The 19,641-nt window shown below is 41.3% G+C and overlaps 2 protein-coding genes across 2 annotated transcripts; both read right to left on the reverse strand.

The window, feature by feature from the left end:
- Positions 1–5,255: 5,255 nt before the first annotated feature.
- Positions 5,256–8,747, reverse strand: LOC147852804 (uncharacterized). The gene is made up of 7 exons (XM_087333684.1): positions 8,427–8,747; positions 6,542–6,622; positions 6,350–6,425; positions 6,194–6,267; positions 5,974–6,043; positions 5,795–5,894; positions 5,256–5,702 (listed from the first exon to the last, which is right to left on the reverse strand). Exons 1-6 carry the CDS (start codon positions 8,496–8,498, stop codon positions 5,872–5,874), a joined length of 396 nt encoding a protein of 131 aa, XP_087189810.1. The 5' UTR covers positions 8,499–8,747; the 3' UTR covers positions 5,256–5,702; positions 5,795–5,871.
- Positions 8,748–15,259: 6,512 nt separating this feature from the next.
- Positions 15,260–18,027, reverse strand: LOC147852805 (uncharacterized). Its single transcript, XM_087333653.1, has 2 exons — positions 17,554–18,027; positions 15,260–17,127 (listed from the first exon to the last, which is right to left on the reverse strand). The coding sequence occupies exons 1-2, from the start codon at positions 17,952–17,954 to the stop codon at positions 15,903–15,905; spliced, it is 1,626 nt and encodes a 541-aa protein (XP_087189779.1). The 5' UTR covers positions 17,955–18,027; the 3' UTR covers positions 15,260–15,902.
- Positions 18,028–19,641: the final 1,614 nt, after the last annotated feature.

The following is a 19,641-nucleotide window of genomic DNA, read 5'->3' on the forward strand; positions in this document are numbered from 1 at the left end:
CGTCTGCACAGACCTTCCTTTTCTTCTTTCCTGCCTTCCTTCCTGTAATTCTTTCCTTCCTTCCTTCCTTCTCCGCGAAAAAGAAAGCGAAAAGGCTTGCCTGAGAAGGAAGGAAAGAAACTATGGCGACTCGCGACTGTGAAGAAGTAAGTAAACAGAAGATTAGAGAAGAAGAGACGATTAAATAGGTAGGGCCTGTTTCGTAAATTTTGCATTCACGGTGTTTAGCTAACCTAACCATGGTTAAATTCCAACCTCAACCATGGTTAAGCGCTAGCCTTAACCATGGTCAAATTCCAAAGGTAACCATGGTTAAACACCAGCCCTTAACCATGGTTCAATTCCAAAGGTAACCATGGTTAAACGCCAGCCCTTAACCATGGTTCAATTCCAAAGGTAACCATGGTTATGTTCGAACCTGAACCCGTGTTTACATTATCGCCTCTCTTCCTCATCAAAGCCTCCTCCTTCCTTCCTTTCGCCACTTCTGAGAGAAAATCAATCAGGAGCTCTATTATTATTTATGTTTTTGACCCCCTCCCTCTCTTCTTCTTATCGATCGATAACCACTTCCCAACTTTTTTTTCCCACCATTCCCCGATGTTCCTTCGTTATGTTCCCATTTCTCGATGTCGATTGTTTTTGCGGATGAGTGTGATTGTACCCAAGTACTCTCTCGGTCTTTGTCCTTGAGGTTTCCCATGTTTAGGTACTAAATATATCTACTACACGTTTTTCTCACATAACCCACCCTTTCATCCTTCGGGGACACACCATCACATGCTCAAACCTCTCGTCTTGTTTGATGTTTATTTCTTTGTTATTGTTGTTTTTACCTTGTTTCTACATCCCAAAAAAAAAGTCGCCTTGGATATAAAAAAACCTTCTTCTGTCATTTGTGCTTTGTGATTCATATTTCCTATTCAAAGATGTATGCATATTGTACTTTTCTCCTTCGACAATCAAGGATGTGACAAGTTATTTTAGCCTCTAACCTTGAGCAATGCTCACTCTCTAAACAATAGCTGAATTCAAGTAAAATACTTTGTTGTTCTCGAGTAAATTTAATTGGTGTTAGCCGCTCCCTAACAAGTGTTTCTTCTAACAAAGTAATATATAAAAATGTTGCCATGCATGGTTGCCGAACTATACATTGATTGATCCCTCTACATGGCCTCAACCAATTCACATGCTTGAGTGGCATCACGAGTATATTTCATCTTCACGTAAACCCCTCTTCATTGTTCTGTTAAAATAATGTTGGATTTATGTAAGACTTTATGCATAACTGGTGAGCCCTTCGTTCAAAGGTGTGCTTGCTAAATTGAATCCACCATTATGTGTTGATCTCTTATTTCTAGTCATGAAAATATCATGATGGTTGTGCTTAAGAAAATCCCAATTTGAAAGCGAGGCATTGCACGTTACTCATGACAACTTACACACTTTACAATTTAACATTCTATCTACCTTTTGAGTTGTGATAGAAGATGTCTTATAGCCATGTAAGTTGGTATGTTGGGAGCGTGGAACCGGTCATCTAAAGTTTCTTGAGTTCGTTGTTGAAAAAATAGGTAAAAGTTTAACATGCATATAATATACAAGTAGTAAATGAAAACATATAAAAGCAAAGAAAATGCAATGTCTTTATTCGGATGTTATTATTTAGTGCACATTGAACTCCGTTCATAATTTTGGGTTTGTAAGAGTAAAAAATATACCTGAAAATAGAAATATATGAAAATTATTCACTAAAACCAATCCAATGGAAGAAAGCTATATGTTTCGTAGAATAATGACCCAAAAACATGAAACATAAATAGTAGAAAAAAATGGAGAATATGTATGAAGAGTGATTGTGTTGAAAAATGGTTTATCAAATCTAAGTGTTAAATTGTATAATGTATTATTTAATTGTTCAGACACTCAACTTTACATGAAGGGCCTAAAATAATATTCGTTGAGGATACAATTATTGTTTTGCTAATAAAGCTTTAAACTTGATACAACATGCAATGACTTCTTAATTAGCATTTATATTTAGTGCATGCATTCATAAACAAGTTTTTAGTTTCTACATTGAACAAGGATGTAATGTAGGAAGATAGATTGTTAAGTTATGACTCGTGACAATCAAATGTGAGAGAAAAATGAACAACCAATGTGTGGATTACCTAAACTTACATGCCATGATGTACCCCGTCCTCTCTACATCTTCTTACCATTGAACTCATTATTCTTGGACCATATCTTTATCTAAAACTAGTTAAATCGCGTCTTTATACTTCATACTATTGTTTTCCTTCATGTTGTATTATTTTTTCATGCCTTCATGGTAACCGTGGTTGTATTAGATATTGTCTCTTCATTTGGTTTGTCCGATCTTGTGGCATCACAAATGCCCAATGCTTCATAGCCACATTTCATCTTCCTTGTAAGTTGTATTATCATTATGAGATATTGTTTAGTATTTCCATCTCATCCATGAGCAGTTTGTCATGACTTAGTCGTCTATACATTGAGCATGCATTGCATCACATGATTAGGCATTATTTTTTGGCATGTCAAGTCCGTTCATGTTTTATTATCACTTCTAAATTTGTATTTTGATCCATATTTATATGCACATATTTTCTTCATTTGAAAGGAATGGAATACATTCACGAACTACAAGTGACAAAGGTATGTGAATTTTCATCGATGGTTGGCTTGCTTTACATGGCAACTATGCACACATTTTCAAATATTTGGTGTTAAAATTGTAGGTCATTTACTTGTCTATATTCCACTAAGACTTGTCATATTAGTTGTCTGTCTTTGGTGAGTCATAATAGTACATGCAACAAAGGTACATGAGATTCTTTCGTTAAGACTCGTCAAACTAGTTGTTCTTTATCATGCAAGGGATCAAACAAACTCTAAAACTAGAATCAAAATATGTAAATACCTAAAATCTCATAAGGTTATCCATTAAGACTTGTCAAACTCATTGTTTCTCATCATCGAATTTCCAAAAAAGAATGTGTTTGTTGAAAACTAAATACGTCTATGACAACGTTTCCATTGCTACTTCCATCCAACTTTGTAGTGTTGGATGTTGTGATTGAAACTAGATTTATATATTTTTGGATACATTCAATATATATTTTGTCAAAATATTAAATATAATAATGTTTCTTATAGAATGGGAAATAATTTTTTTAAGACAATGTCAAAATGATTTAAAAATATACCCACGCAAGGTTTTACATCCTTTGTTTTGATCTTCATTGGAGGCATTGGTATAATTAGTACAATATTGAACTATTCATGCAACATGGAATAGTGATTGGAATGAGAAAGGAAGAAACACAAGAATATGATTCTAGCCAATGTCAACAAATAATAAAGGTCATGTCAATAACACAGTTCCTAGAGTCTTGGATTTGATAATAAAGTCAAACTTCAAGTTTAAGGTGATCATAATAAATTGATGTATGATAGTGAAAGGAGGAGTTTCTTGAAGGGAATTGGGGTAACCATAAGTTAATAAAAACATAAACATCTATAAGAGTTTCCTCCAAAAGTTTCAATCATCACATAACATCCTCATTAAATTGTCGATGACACGATTAAAGCTAATGATCATAAGCCATGACATTTAAGTTAAATGATATATAGAATATCTTATTACCATTTCAAACCCTATACAATAGGAATGTCGTGGGACGAGATAGCAAATGAAGATGATACATTGTCACCTTCTTATGAGGTCAAAATGGTGGTGTATTCTTGTTGGGAGCACAATTGCAATATGAGGTCGTGCAAAGATAATTCTAAAAAATTTCATAAATCATAATTACGTCACTGTAATTGTAAATACTTGACTAATTATGCGGTGTTCAAAACAATTTCATAATGGTTATGTAACAATCCCTTATTTGTTGGTATGGAGTATTGCATATGATGCATGCACAACTTATCCTTCTCAATGCGGCAAGCTCTTAGAATGGTTGATCACAAGTAGCATAGCAGACTTGAGAACTTGAAGTCTACATATATCGTCTTTCCACCTAAACTTACTTTCTGCTCTAAGTGAATAACCATTTTTTTTTCCTTCCATTAGTTGTATAAAAAGGGTCATAACAACTACAACATACAAAGTTTTTTCCCTCCCATCCCGTCTTGTGAATAACCATATTTCATCAACTATGATTGTGTTAATCTATTCTTTATGCTTAATTGACCATTTACACTCGCATGACAAAGTGGATATTAAACCCACACTTTACAATTCCCTTTTTACCACACAATTACATTTTTTGAAAGTTACATGTTTTAGAGACGTGCAAGGTTAACTATACATAAACACACACACGTACAAATACGGTCATTAGATCATTAAATTAATGAAACTTGCATAAGGACAAAACATTGTGCTTGGGTGTTCTATATAAAAGGACTTTTTGAGTGTAACATGAAAAAGCACTTTAGCTAGCTAAGGAGGTTTCACATATTGCATTGAGAGTAATTACATATAGCACCCCATGTAAAATAACATCACCACATTTGCTCATATTCATTACATCATTATGTGTTTCTAATTTTGAGAATTACATTGAATTCATCATGGCAAGCAAAGCTTTTTAGCGGAGCATGATGTTACTGCGAGTTGTGTGTTAAGTACTTTAATTTTCATTTTTGCCATGAGAGATGACAAAATAAGACCCTATATAAAACCACCTCAACAATGAGAGAAACAAGTGAAAATAGGGGGAACATGTATTATTGAAATTCCATTTCATGATATACTATGTAATCGATATTGGGGGTTCAACCAAAAAAGTTGTATCGCCCCGACTGTCTTTTCATTGATTCTATATTTATAGCCAAAGTCACCATGATTGATCAAGATGAAGAATTGGGGGCTGAGTACTAATATGGATGGAGCGAATAGACTCAAATAGGTAAAGAATCTCACATATCTTTGATAAAATGATCAATAATCTCACCACCACCATATTTTGTTAGTAGTGTAAGATGCAACACAGAATACAAACGTGTAGAACCTCTAAATAAATCTGTTGAAAATATGTCTCAAACTAAAAACTCAAAACAATTTATAATACTGAAAGTCTCAAAATGATACTTTGGCCCATGTAAAGGGTTCATGTTATGTAAGACATATTACTATCCCATATAAAACCTTTCAGCCTCGTGTTGTATTTTACTTAAACATAATGCTGTGTATATATTATTATTCCACAATGAGAATATTATGAAAAAGGACATCAATGCACCTTGCATTTCTACAAATCTTAAATGATACATTAAAATGCGGCTTAAATCAGGACTTGAATGATCTTTCTAATTCAAGGTTCTGATGCCACACTTTAGAGTCTTTAACAAGCATCACTCAGTTTTATGAGAATGGAGGTTCTTGAGGAATTTTCTATAAGGGTCGTGTTGCACTACTCTATTATCACCATGTAAAGACAAGTCGTTTTGTCATGGTATGAAGATCAATGAGAAGCTTCTAAATATCATTGTCTGTATAGAAGCCATAACCTTAATACTTACTGGATTGAAAGTTGTAAAGAAAAGGTAACAATTGGAGGACATGAACCAAAACCATGGACAAGTTTCCTATGAACATGTTTCCCACTACATGGTCTGGACCAATTCTCTGAAAATGACTGATACACCCACATGTTCCCTCATTCCTACAAAACAATATATCAACACAACATATGTTGATCATTAAGAACCACATTATATATCAAAACTGTCATATAAACCAGAGAGCACAACGAACCTTTCCGGACAAAATGAAAGTACACTGCGTGAAGCAGAGTTATTTCACAGCAATGTTTGCTCAACATGAATGGCAGCCTAGCTATATTGAATGAGTTGTCCTACAGAATCATGCAAATCAAGGCATGAGTCAAGTAGTGCCACAACATCAAGTTCATTCATGACAAACAGAAGGCTTACCATTTGGATCAGTATCAATACCAAGCCCACTGCATGTCAATATTAAACCCTTAAAACGGTTGAGATACTCCTGTTAAACAATTTAAGTAACCGTTAAAGTGCACAATTTGACACTTTGCCTTTCAATTAATTCACCCTATGCATGACTTGAATTCAACCTATGATATGCATCAAAGTGTCTTGGGAGCATATTTAAAGATCAAGGAGTCATCGGTCTTACTATTATTGTATATTGACGAATATCGATGTCTGCACACATGTCGTATTCAAGACGTTTCACAGGATCACTTAGGACTGCTTCAAATGGTTACAGAACAGTAAGGATAACGATGCGAGAAACAGAATGATCCTTACTGGTTTACACTCTGTAGATTACCTCGATATGCCTCGCTGATTTCCTGAAACTTTCTGGTAGCATGATCATCCCCCTTGTGTTTATCTGGATGCCACTTCTGCAAGGCAAAAATTATAGAATTATGTCATCAGTACACACACACACACAAAGAGCTCTGACATAGAGAGAGAGAGAGAGAGAGAGAGAGAGAGAGAGAGAGAGAGAGAGAGAGACCAATGCGAGTCGCAGATAATTGCTTCTTATTGATTCATCCGAAGCATCATAGTTGACTTCCAGCACCTCATAAAAGTCATCCTGATCATTCACAAGTAAATCCAAAATTCAATGCATCTTTCAGAAAACAGAATATTTCCTGGGCATGTAAATTGACGGATTTACAAACATTTAGTTGAATCAAATTCTCCGAACGGTTTAGGGCCAGTTTTAATCATTCTTGTAGCAGATCCACTACAGATCATACATGTCGATTGGGGGGGGGGGGGGGGGTTCAATAAACAAAGGGTTCTCTGATGCTGTCATGTGCACAAAAAATTGCTTTTTTATGAAATAGAGTTGTAGAGTGGGGAATGATCACTGCAGTGAATCTCTGTAATGTGGCGAGAATAGGCAATTTGACAGAATGCATGGCATTGAATTATTGATTCCATTTTGAAAAGGCCAGGGAAATGGTATCTGAAGCAAACAGTTGGGGGATGCAAATTGAACCACTCTGCTTAGAAAAGGTACACCTACTTTAGATAGTTGAAATGTACGTCAAGGTATCATCAAATTGTGCAACAATTCAGTGAAGGGATAAAAGTCTCATGAGTTTCACCTGGTGAATGGTAGTTTTCCAAACTGCAAACACATATGGGCCAGAATGTATGGTTTAAAGCCTCGAAAATGCTTCTGTGGGATATCATTTTGCACCATGAAATCAAGGGGATGAGCTCCATATGGCATACATCACTATCCACTTTATTATCAATACCAGAAAAGTCTAAAGTTCATATATCAAACCGTGAAGCTGTCATATCTTAAAACAAGTTACAATGCTGGATTTTATTGATAGAGAAAACTCTAAACTTTTGCAAAAGAACCAATTATTATTATTATTTTCCCACGTTTAATCACAGCAAATCTGATTTATCAGATAACATTCAACACCCAAAAACGAAAGAACACATGCTACAGATGGAAAGAACTATCAAATTCAAATGATCCTCTGTATTCCACATATTCTACCCTTATTTAATGATGCTCCAAATTGTGAGAATAGGTCTCTAATAAAGAGGAGCTGGGAACATATATTTTGCCTTTACGTAAACCTAAGCTCAAGTACGGAAGTAACAGAAAAAAGTAGTTAAAAAATCAAAGAAGATCACAGAACCATTGCTCAATGCTGAGAAACAGACAATTTCTTGGGAGAAAGTAGTCTGCAAATATTGATTGCATTATTCTGAAGCCAAAAGTAAAAATATTTATCTTATGGATTTCTTACATGGTCAGGAAATATGTGATTCAGATTTCCTTAAGAATGTCTTTCCTTCCATATAATTGCTGCTCATGGACTTACTCAGAAGAATTGAATGGAAGTTTTCACAGCATCCAGGCAGCTAATAAGGGCCACACTGAACAAGGTCATTGACGAAATCCCAAGGCTCACAAAAACCTTATATTCAGGCTACATGCACAGTTTTTATTCAAGTACTATGATTTTTTGTAGTGATCGGTTAAGTCCAATGCATGAGAGGGATTTGTGATGAGAAAATGCAATTTATATTTGATGTGTAGGAGCCTGTGAATGAACCGGCTGTTCTACCAGAAAATACTATATATGCTTCAGCTTGGTATGATTATGTCTCCTGACCATACCAAAATTACCAGTGACACTACTCGTGATAGAACATACATGCTCTTCTTTGTTTCTTTCTCTGCCTGCCTGCCTGTTTGTCTTTTCATGGCTATGAACTTCACAAAATTCTGGTTTTATGTAGAGAGCTATATAACGGCAAACATTTGCTGTAACCGGTATCACATTAACCGTACCTAAAGTCTTATCACAATCTCTCTCTTTCTCGACCACTCTCTGTGCAAATAGATATGTGTGGATTCATACCTTTCGATTCTCTTGCAACTTGTCGAAGACAAATTCATCGTGATCAGATTTGTGTGTGTCCTCCTGGCTCATTATCTGCGCAGGCAAATCATGCCCTCCTCCTCCTCCTCCTCCTCCTCCTCTTCTTCTTCTTCTTCTTATGATGATGATGACGACGATGATGAAGAAGAAAGGAATTCCCTCTTCTTATGAAATTGGTGGAGAAGAAGAAATTTTCTTTCTCTTTCAGTTGTGCGTGAGAATAGAATGAAAATTGACTGCTTTTTGGATGATGACGATGATGGTGGTGTTCTGTTCTGTTCTGCTCTGCTCTGTGTCTGCTTCTTTATCTGTGTAAAAAGAAGGAAGGCTCGTTTTTCTTCTTCTTTTTTCCGCAATAAGAATAAAAGCTTTCTTTGTTTTGGTTTATTGCAAGGCAGAGTAGAATGGAGATGAGATTTGTATGTATATGAAGCTGATGTGGATGTATAGATGGATCAAATGTGTGTGTACATACACATGCACATACATGGATTACACAAATTTAGACATATCCACTACACACTTAGACCTCGTTCCCATGTTCCCATTATTGCAAATGCTCTCCATTCAAGCTACACCGCTATAAAATAAATTGATTGTGTTGAGCGGCAAGCTCAACTGGAGCTGGATCGGCTGGATAAGCATGAGCCGGGAAGCGAGACGGATCGGTAAGCCATGAGGAACCGAGCCGGCAAGCAACAGAGCCAGTGAGTTGGGGAGCCGGTTAGCCGGATCCAATCGGTAACCGGAAGCCTAGTATTAGTTTAGACTACTAGGCAATTATAGTCTCGCAGTAAGTGTGAGAAGCTCGTGTGAGCATTGAAGTACGTGGTACTTCTGTCAGTCCCACGAGGACTTGTATAAATAGTGCTACCGAGCACAGTTGTAAGTGATAGAGTGTTTTATATTTTTTGAATATAGCTTTGAGGTTCTGCTCTCTCTGTCTCTCCCCGTGTACTCTGTGTATTCCCTGATTTCCCTGTCTTCTAACGCTTCCGCAAGTAATCGTTTTCATGGTATTAGAGCGCGAGGGTTGAGAACCTCCGCAGTCGACAAACGCTTGAAAGCAAACCCTAACAGACAGAGAAGTGATGGATAGAGGAATGACTAGCTCGCTCCTTGTAGAGAAACTCGACAGATCCAACTACGCATCTTGGTCGTACAAGATGCACCAGTACTTGCTTGGGCATGGCTACTGGAGCTTCATCGAAGGAGCCAACGAAACAACACCTGATGCGGCACATAAGGATTTCCCAGTGTGGGAACAATCGACAAGCAGAGTGATGTACTGCTTCGCGTCCAGTGTCGGAGACCAGCTGCTGAGCCACATCCGAGACGCCAAGACGCCGAAGGAGGCTTGGGGAAACCTGAAGAAGGTTTTCACCGCAAGCACTACGGCTCGGAAGCTGCAACTCCGACAGGAGTTGAGCAATGTCCGACAGAAGGACATGTCAGTGGCGGATTACACGGCCCGGATAAAAGAGATCTGTGACTCGCTTGCCTCTATCAATGTTACCGTAGAGGAAGACGAGATGGTACAAGTCTGTCTTGGGGGCCTGGCGTCTAAGTTCAGAGCATTCCGAACGGCGGTATGTACAAGAGAGAATACGTCATCATTTTTCGACTTACAGTCGATGCTCCTTGTAGAAGAGAACCATGCCGGTGCGTCAACTAGCGCACCCACTGACAGCCGGATGCTGTACACGGAGGCAGATCGGTCCCATGGGAGTGGTGGACGAGGCGGGTCGGCATGCAATGGAGGTGGCCGGCAAGAGAAAGAACGAAGGCACAGAGAACGTGCCAATAGTAGTTCCGGGACTTCCACAAGCAGGGGGAGTCAAGGCGGTGCCGGAGGCCGACAAGACAAATCTGCAACGGAATGTTGGTATTGTGGCAAAGAGGGCCACAGAGAAAGTGAGTGCTGGAGAAAACGCACCGATTCGGACAAATTCGGATCCGGCAAGGCCGGCAAGGATGGCTGGCAAAGCTTGCACTACGCGAAGGGATCGGGAGGATCCAAGAACGGTAACGGGCCAACCATGGTGATGAAGCACGAGGTGAACTCAATGAAGAAGACCACTTCCAAATCGGAGGAAGTGTGGTATGTTGATTTTGGTGTGTCGAACCACATGACGAGCCACAAAGAGTGGTTCTCCTTCTTGGAGAAACCGGATCAACCAGGTGTAGTCAAAACCGGAGACGACACTCCTCACCCAATCGTGCACGTTGGAGAAGTCCCTTTGAGCCACGTCGGACAGAAGGGGAAGCTGATGAACGTATTACACGTTCCGACAATCACGAAGAACCTGGTGTCGGTCGGACAAATCGTCGACCAGGGGATGTAGGCGCGGTTTACGCACCTTGGGTGCTTCATCGAGGAAGAGGGCCAGATTATTGCGCAAGGGCGTAGAGACGGGAGGATGTTTATCCTCGACATCAATGACTTCAGCACCGCTTTGTTTGCAAAAGGACAGAAGGTCGAATCGGACATCGACCTGTGGCACAAGCGGATAGGCCACTTCAATTGCCGGAGGCTTCAAGACCTGCAAACGAAACAAGTTGTTTTCGGTTTGCCGAAGTTTAGCGGCCGGAAGGCCCAAGTATGTGAAGCCTGCCAACTCGGGAAGCAACACCGACTTCCATTCACTACTGAATGTAACCGGAGCCGTAACAAGCTCGACCTTATCCATTCGGATGTGTGGGGATTGGCACAGAATGTTAGTCTTGGCGGGAGTCGATATTTCGTCTCCTTCATCGACGACTTTACGCGGCACACATGGATCTACCTCATTGAGTGGAAGAGTGAAGTCTTCGAGTGTTTCCGGAGCCTCCAAAGCATGGTGGAACGGGAATCGGCGAGGAAGATCAAATGCCTGTGGTCGGATGGCTATTCAACAGTTATCTGCAACAAAAGGGAATTCGGCGAGAGTTCAACTACAGATACACACTGCAACAGAACGTTGTTGCCGAAAGGAAGAACTGGTCGCTCATTGATGCGGCAAGGGCAATGCTAGAGGAGAAGAGCATGCCCAAATTCTACTGGGCAAAGGCAGTCCAAACGGTTGTCTACATCCAGAACTGGATCGGTGACAAGGTGTCAGCTCACGAGCTGTATTTCGGGCGGAAGCCGAATTTGAGACACCTTAAGATCTTCGGTAGCATTGCATATGTTCATGTACAGATGAGAAGCGGAGGAAGCTGGATGCAAAATCGGAAAAATGCATCCTAGTCGGTTATGCTCAAGAGCAAAAGGGTTATAACTGTTATAACCCCCGGACAAAGCAGGTTTGAGTTAGTCGAGATGTCGAGTTCGATGAATCGGCATTGTGGTACTCCTTACCGACTCCAACTTCCGACTCTGACCCGATGCTGGAGGATGAGGCCAGTGAGCCTGAACCGGCCCAGGTAGATGATGATGAAGCGTGGACTCAGGATGAGAGTCCGGAATCGTTTCGGTTGAGCGGGCCAAACGAGAGACTGAGTCAATCTGACCAGTCCAATGAGGAACCGACGAGTAGTGGAGACTCTGCCGTGCACTCCCCGCGCAAGGAACCGAGGAGACGGATCACGTGCAAAGAGAAGGGGAAGAAGAAGATGTTGGAATTCGAATCCAGCAACGATGAGTCGGATCGGTGTGCATCTAACTCCGACAAGGAGAAAGGCGGATCTTTGGCAACGAAGACCAAACCGGCCGAGAAGGGCCTCAAACCGGGTAATGGTGAGTTACGCCGGTCCACCCGCCAGAAGGATCCCGTCAAGCGGTACGGGTACAATGAGTACATGGCGCATCACTATGCGTACATGACTAAGGTGGCGGAAGTGCGTGAGCCGGAGAGCTACGCAAAAGCGGCCAAGGACGCAAATTGGCGTGCCGCTATGGAGGAAGAAATGCGGGCACTTGATGTCAACAAGACATGGGACCTAGTTGACCCTCCTCGTCGCTGTAAACCGATCAGATGCAAGTGGGTGTACAAGATAAAGTACAACGCCGATGGTTCAGTTAACCGGTACAAGGCCCCGTTAGTGGCGAAGGGATACGCGCAGGCCCATGGAATCGACTACGACGAGACCTTCGCTCCGGTAGCGAAGATGACGACGGTTCGTGTGGTGCTGGCGGTTGCTGCAGCAAGGGAGTGGCATCTTCACCAGATGGATGTGAAGAATGTGTTTCTTTAGGGTGATCTTGAAGAAGAAGTCTTTATGACTCAGCCCCCCGGCTTTCCATCAGAGATGAACAAGTCGGCGGTATGCCAGCTGAAAGAAGTCGTTGTATGGCCTGAAGCAAGCCCCTCGAGCTTGGAATGTGAAGATCACGCACCGGCTACGTAAGATGGGGTTTGTGGCCTCCAAGTCCGACTCTTCGTTGTTCATCCGGCAAGGCTCAACCGGTCTGGTATGTATCCTGCTGTATGTTGATGATTTAGTCATCACCGGACTGGGTCTTTCAGAAGTTAACCGCGTTAAGTCCCAGTTGTCGGACGCATTTGAGATGAAGGACCTGGGGGACCTTCATTATTTTCTTGGGATTGAGGCGATCCGAACCCCCAATGGCATATTGCTCTCACAACGACATTACGTCTTGAATATGTTGTACAAGTTCGGCATGACAGAATGTCGACCTGTCTCCACATCCTTGGACCGGAACAAGAAGCTTTGTCCCAACTCCGGACCGGCTTGCAACGAGAAACAATTCCGACAAATTGTCGGAAGCCTTATTTACTTGACTATCACTCGACTTGACATCAGCTATCCGGTCGGAGTGATAAGTCAGTTCATGCAGAAGCCGACCGTGGAGCAACTTCAGTGCGCGCAACTGATATTGTGATATGTAAGCGGCACGAAGGACCGGGGACTGTTATACCGACGAGGTATAACCGCTGAGCTAGTCGGCTACACAGATGCCGACTGGGCCAATGATGCGTCGGATCGCAGATCCACTTCCGGTTTTATGTTTTCCCTTGGGAGCGTAGTTGTTGCATGGAGCAGCAAAAAGCAGCCAATAGTGGCTCTATCAAGCACTGAGGTTGAGTACCGAGGCACGACTGTTGCCACCTGCGAAGCCATTTCGCTTCGGCGATTGCTGCAAGACTTGCGGATCGAGGTACCGACCCCGATCCCGATTTATTGTGATAACATAAGCAACATGCAGCTCGCCAAGAACCTTGTGTTCCATGCTCGCACGAAGCACATAGAAGTGCATTATCACTTTGTGCGTGAGCGGGTCCTGAGCGGTGAAGTTGAACTACGGTATGTTCACACGGATCGGCAAGTTATTGACATCTTCACCAAGCCGCTTAGATCAGACAAGTTGCAGCAGTTCACCGAGATGCTTGGTGTTCAGCATCTTGATGTGCCACACTTGAGGGGGAGAACGGGCAAAGACACCGGAACGGGCAAAGGCAAAGAGACTGTTGTCGACACTGGTAAGGGAAGAACCGGAAGAGGGGGAGACAAGGAGGCTGAAGAAGTTGAGGATGGAAGCAAGGCCAAGACCCAGACATGGTCTGATGTGGTGAAGGGCTTGGAACTAGAAGACGAATCGGGAGCAACCGATTCAGACAAGAGCTGGAACGAATCGGAGACAGTCGATTCGGTTCAATAGACAGATTCGGAAGAACCGGATCAAGTCAAGGCTAAGCAGACACGGATGTAGCGGAAGTCGATGCCATCGCGGAGGAACTGACGGATCGGCAAGCATCGGAGTCATAGCAGTGAAGGAGCTGAGAGGGGCCTATTCAGCAAACATGCCAACCGAGGAGGTCGAGGTGCGCAAAACAAGAGGGGTCATGGCAAACAGAACCGAACCGGACGAGGAGCGCGAGCAAGGCGGAATGACGCCAGGAGAAGTCGGTTGGAAGAACTAACTACCATAGAGGCTGACACTAGGATCCAACCTCAAGTTGAGCTTGAGGGGGAGTGTTGAGCGGCAAGCTCAACTAGAGCCGGATCGGCTGGATAAGCCTGAGCCGGCAAACGAGACGGATCGATAAGCCGTGAGCAACCGAGCCGGCAAGCAACCAAGCCAGTGAGCTGGGGAGCCGGTTAGCCGGATCCAATCGGTAACCGGAAGCCTAGTATTAGTTTAGACTACTAGGTAATTATGGTCTCGCAGTAAGTGTGAGAAGCTCGTGTGAGCATTGAAGTACGCGGTACTTCTGTCAGTCCCACAAGGACTTTTATAAATAGTGCTACCGAGCACAGTTGTAAGTGATAGAGTGTTTTATATTTTTTGAATATAGCTTTGAGGTTCTGCTCTCTCTGTCTCTCCCCGTGTACTCTGTGTATTCCCTGATTTCCTTGTCTTCTAACGCTTCCGCAAGTAATCGTTTTCATATTGCTTATGCGTCTTAGATGAATTGATATATATTGCAAGTGAATTTGTTCTTTATTAAGAGATTTGATCTGATGTCTCAAAGGCTCGAATGAATAAAAAGTATATTGGATTTCCAAATACATGGAGGTATTTATAGATGTTATAGTGTGCATGCATACTTTTGATAATGTTTAGCGTTCCTAGGTGACATTTGAATGATGGTTATGTTACATGTACAAGGAATATGGCTTTGTGGTTCATTGATGGTGAGATGGCAACTTAATCATGTTAAAGCATTTAATTACAACATTGGGAACATGTATCAAGCCTTCTATGAAGTGGGTTTGGGAGCACCCTTTTTCTCTATATTAATTGCATGTGAGATTAATCAAAACATGTGGGAACTCTGAAATATCGACCACATGATGCAACAGTAGTGCGTTGTCTCTTAATTGTGAATATAATACCAAAATGGACACATGTTTATTCTCTTTCTATCATAGTCAGGATATAGTAAAAAAAGAAAAAGAAAAAGTACAACTAAAGCTCACGCATTGCGTCTCATCATGAAATACAAACTCTAGACTAATTTCTAGACACTAGACCTCTCGAAAATGCAAGAGCTTCTCTTTAGCGAGATTGGTAGCTTGTTTTATGACGTTAGAGGAGGATTGCCACCAAAAATTTGTACAGGCAATCACATCTCTCCCCAATCATATATAAATATACATATATAACTCTAATTCGATGTCTATAATCTAGCAGCACATGTTCATAACATGGATCTCATCCCCAATCATATATATATATATACACACACACACACACACACACACACACATTCCCTCTATTTCAATGTCTCTAAGCCGGTGGTACCGAGTGATAAGGCACATCTCTCCCCAAATCATATGCATAAACACACGCTAGTTCGAAGTCTCTAGTCCCGCACCAAGTCATATACATATATGTTGTACGACGTTGTGCTGTGACACTCTTGTCTTGTAGTTGTCACTAACACATTGGGACTGAGGCCCTAGACACATGTCACAAACAGAAGAAAATATGTACTGTTAGTAACTCCGAGCCCTTCGAGAATCGATGGGATGGGGTCCATATATGTACATATGGCGAACTAAAAAAACCTAGGGCACGGTTGCAGACATGCCTGTTCTCTGCACATCCATGTCCTTCTTGTCTTCCTTCCTCTCATCACAGTGCTCAGTGGACAGCTCCGATCTGGTAGCCTCGGGTACCATTATATGCACACAAACCTCCCTCATTGATGATGATGATGATGATGATGATGATCGTGATGGTGATGAGGTTGTCTCCTCTCTATGGGCGATGGTGGGCAAGGTTGCAGGAGGCATGCCTGTACCCTGCACATCCATGCCCTTATCGTCCATTCTATCCTCACAATGCTTAGTGCCCGGCCCTGATTCTGTAAGCTCTGGCATCATTGCATGGTCACCATCCTTCCCCTTTGATGATAATGGTACCGATGATGATGACCATGATGAAACTGATGACATTGATGATGGTGATGGTGATGGTGGTGCCTCCTCTCTATGTGTCATGGTGGAACTACCCCTCCACACATCCACCTTGATGAATGCACATAAGAATCCAACACAACCCGACACACCCAATAATGATGTGACAAGATATAGGCGAGGCAATGTCCCGAGTCTCATGGTCACGAATACTACCACAATATCGAGGGAGAGATGTGCCAGAAAGACCACGAAAATCTTAACCTGGAAGCCGCGTTTGCCCAAATGCCCCCCCTCTGACGCATCACTGACCATCGCGTAGAGAGGGCCCATCATCATGCTCATGTATGCAAACACTAGAGAGGTCGGCAATCTCGTTTTGAGGGTCTTCCCTTTGTCGAACTTATTGTTGTGGAAAAGCGAGAAGAAAAGTGTATATCCTGTGATACATGATGCTATCACCACGAGTGGAATTGAGTCTGAGACATGGAACTTGGCTTGCTCTTGGATCGATCTAGTCTTTATGAAGTGTTGTCTTATGTGAACTATAATGTTTGCAAAGGTTAGGCATCGGACCATAGTTGCACATAGAGTCACGCCTCCCCCTGTAGTTGCCACTAATACCTTCTCTTTCATGCTGCTCGTTTCTGTGCATGCAACTGATTGTGCCGATGTGCCCCCATTGTAAGCAGCTGATAGGAGGGAGGCTGCGACCGAGACCTTGAATGTGGTCCACATGCTTGAACGAAACACACCCTCTTGAGTGAGCACAAGGTAGCCGCAAAATTGTAGAACTAACATGGGAACCCCCTCTAAAGCACTCCCAATGATACAATAGAGCCCATTCACCAATGGACATGTCAAGTCCTTCACACTACACATTGAAGAATATCATTTTAAAGATTACTCATAACAATAGATACGACAAGTACACACACGACAATAAGGCAGATAACAATATTAGCTCAATATATGCAAGAGAATTTTTAGATATTTTATTTTTTTATAGTGTGAAAGTGGACACTTTCATTCATGTTTTCCAATGGTATTCAACATTACGGATTTTGTAGATAATTTGGAGCATAGCTTCCTAGGTGGGAAAGACCTCACTTTCCCTGGGGTTCCATAAAATGTTTCACATGATGAGCTTTAGTTTTCCCACCCCCCATCGACTCTAATTAGATATGCTCCAGCTCACCTACAAAAATCCTACATCTCTACATTAGATTAATCCACAAAGTATGAATAACCATTGTGAAAATGCAAGTTCAAAATGCATAGGAGGGATAAAGAATTATACCCTTGGTAGCTAAAGGTGCACCACACGAGGTTAGCAAGGCGATAGAGATGGATAAGGGGGAGGAAGTAGGCAGCAAAGAGGGGGTGTAGAACAATATTATCTCGAGTGGCTTTAACTTTGATCTTGAAGAGGAGAGCATTTAGAGAGTGGCAACATGCAAGAATTGCAAGCAAAGCAAAGAAGTAGCCTGCTAGCTCACTCTTTTGGTGGTGGAGGGTAGCTACCGTAGCCTCATTTAGTGGATTTTGAGTTTTTATTAATGAAGAGAGTTGAACGTAACGTGTTGAATATTGCACCAAAACCACCACATTACTCCCAAAGTCGAAGAGATAGGCACCTGCTGAGAACACAATGCTTCCTGTGGCTACAAGCTCTCTAAGAGTATATAATGGAACCTTCATGTTTTTTTCCTTGGTGATCTAGCAATAACCTAGCATGCATATACCCTTATGTAAGCTTAATCATGTTCTTTCTTAGACCCTATACCAAGTTAACACGTTTCTCATAAAATCTCAAACTTTCCTTGAGCATATTCACTTTTTGAGTGTTCCAATTTCTCTTTATCACGTCTTTAGATGGCCAACCATTCAAGCGAGCATATCAACCAAAAGGAGAGCCTTGGAAAACAAGCTTCAAACATCTAGTACACTAATAGAATCGTAAAAAAATCAAACATTTGAGTCTACCACTTTTCAAAACACAACTAGAGACCACACATTCTTGCTTTTTAGCCAAAATCTTTGTTATTAATACTCAAGGACAAACACTTCTAGCATTGTGGTCACAATCAAGCTAAAAGAAGGGCAATAACTTCATAACATAGAATACAATTGTCAGCATTCCATGTCACAATCTAGCACAATGCATTACCCTTCCTAGATCTCTCTCTCATGTGTAAAAGTGGAAATTTTGGATTTTTAGTGTTTGATGTGATAGCTTGATGTGTTACGTGACTGATTACTAGTTTTTAGAGTCTCATATGTCCCGTTTTATATTTGATTTAAAATATAGAAACAATAATAATTTTGAATCGGTATCCTAATGCAAGCGAAAAGAGTTATTTGCCATTAATATTATGAACATATTACTAAAAGTGAAAAGGGTGATGGAGGAGTTGAATCATCGTACATTTGGAAACCAGTGAGTAGTTCCCTAGAGTAGGAAAGTGAGTAATATAACAATTTCCTCAAACAGTAAGAAAACTAATTAGTATTATGATGGTATGTAGGTGCGAGTTTAATAATTGTCCTTTAACCGCTATCTTAGGAAGTGCTTTGATAACTATACGTATGCCTATAGATATTTAGGTTGAATTTACAAGTGAGATACATTGCTTACTTGTAGCCAAATGAGTACTATTGTGGTGCCAACCTTGTGCTACCACGAGAGTTTTTAAGACACCTCAAGTGAGGCCTCGGTCTTGAAGTAGTATGTATTGTATATTGACCAAAGCAACCGAACTTTGAGTGACATAATATACTCAATGATCACCTTTGATTGAGGTAGTTCGTTGTTAAGTATCCATCAACATCTTATCTCTAGTGCTACTACAATTGGGGGATACACTAAAGACTCCTCTTAGAAGTAGGGCAATTGAACAAGAGAGAGCCATACACTGTAATAGGGTACAAAGGTAATATCTATAAACCATTGTACCCTCCCAAATGTTAAAGGCACAAAGTTATAATCTAGTTAAATAAGGGAGAAATATAAAGGAACTATAAAACCTTTCAGTAGGGGTTTTCCTTTTAGCATGATTATTAGGCCAAAACTTAAGTTCTTCTCTCTTCTTCTTCTTTTTTTCCAAAATGAAGCTACTTTCCCATTAGTTAGGTAAGATTATTACAAAGAGATTGTACAAGGAGGCTTAAGCATAGATCGGGGAATCCCCCTCCGATCAAGTTCTAGAAATTGAGACTAGTTACATCGCCTTTTGGACGGACTACTTAGTGTAAGTACCTACAACACCAACTATCCGCATTGAAGGCGTCCGTCCACTTATCACCAGAATGATCAAACCATGCCGCAACACTCCACGATGTTGTTCCTTCCACTTCACAAGCCGCAAGGAGGTGAGTCACTCTATCC

The sequence above is a fragment of the Azolla caroliniana genome, unplaced genomic scaffold (genome assembly GCF_043228905.1).
Source record: "Azolla caroliniana isolate FFs.n. ecotype wild unplaced genomic scaffold, voAzoCaro1.0.p SCAF_17, whole genome shotgun sequence".
Lineage (NCBI taxonomy): Eukaryota > Viridiplantae > Streptophyta > Polypodiopsida > Salviniales > Salviniaceae > Azolla > Azolla caroliniana.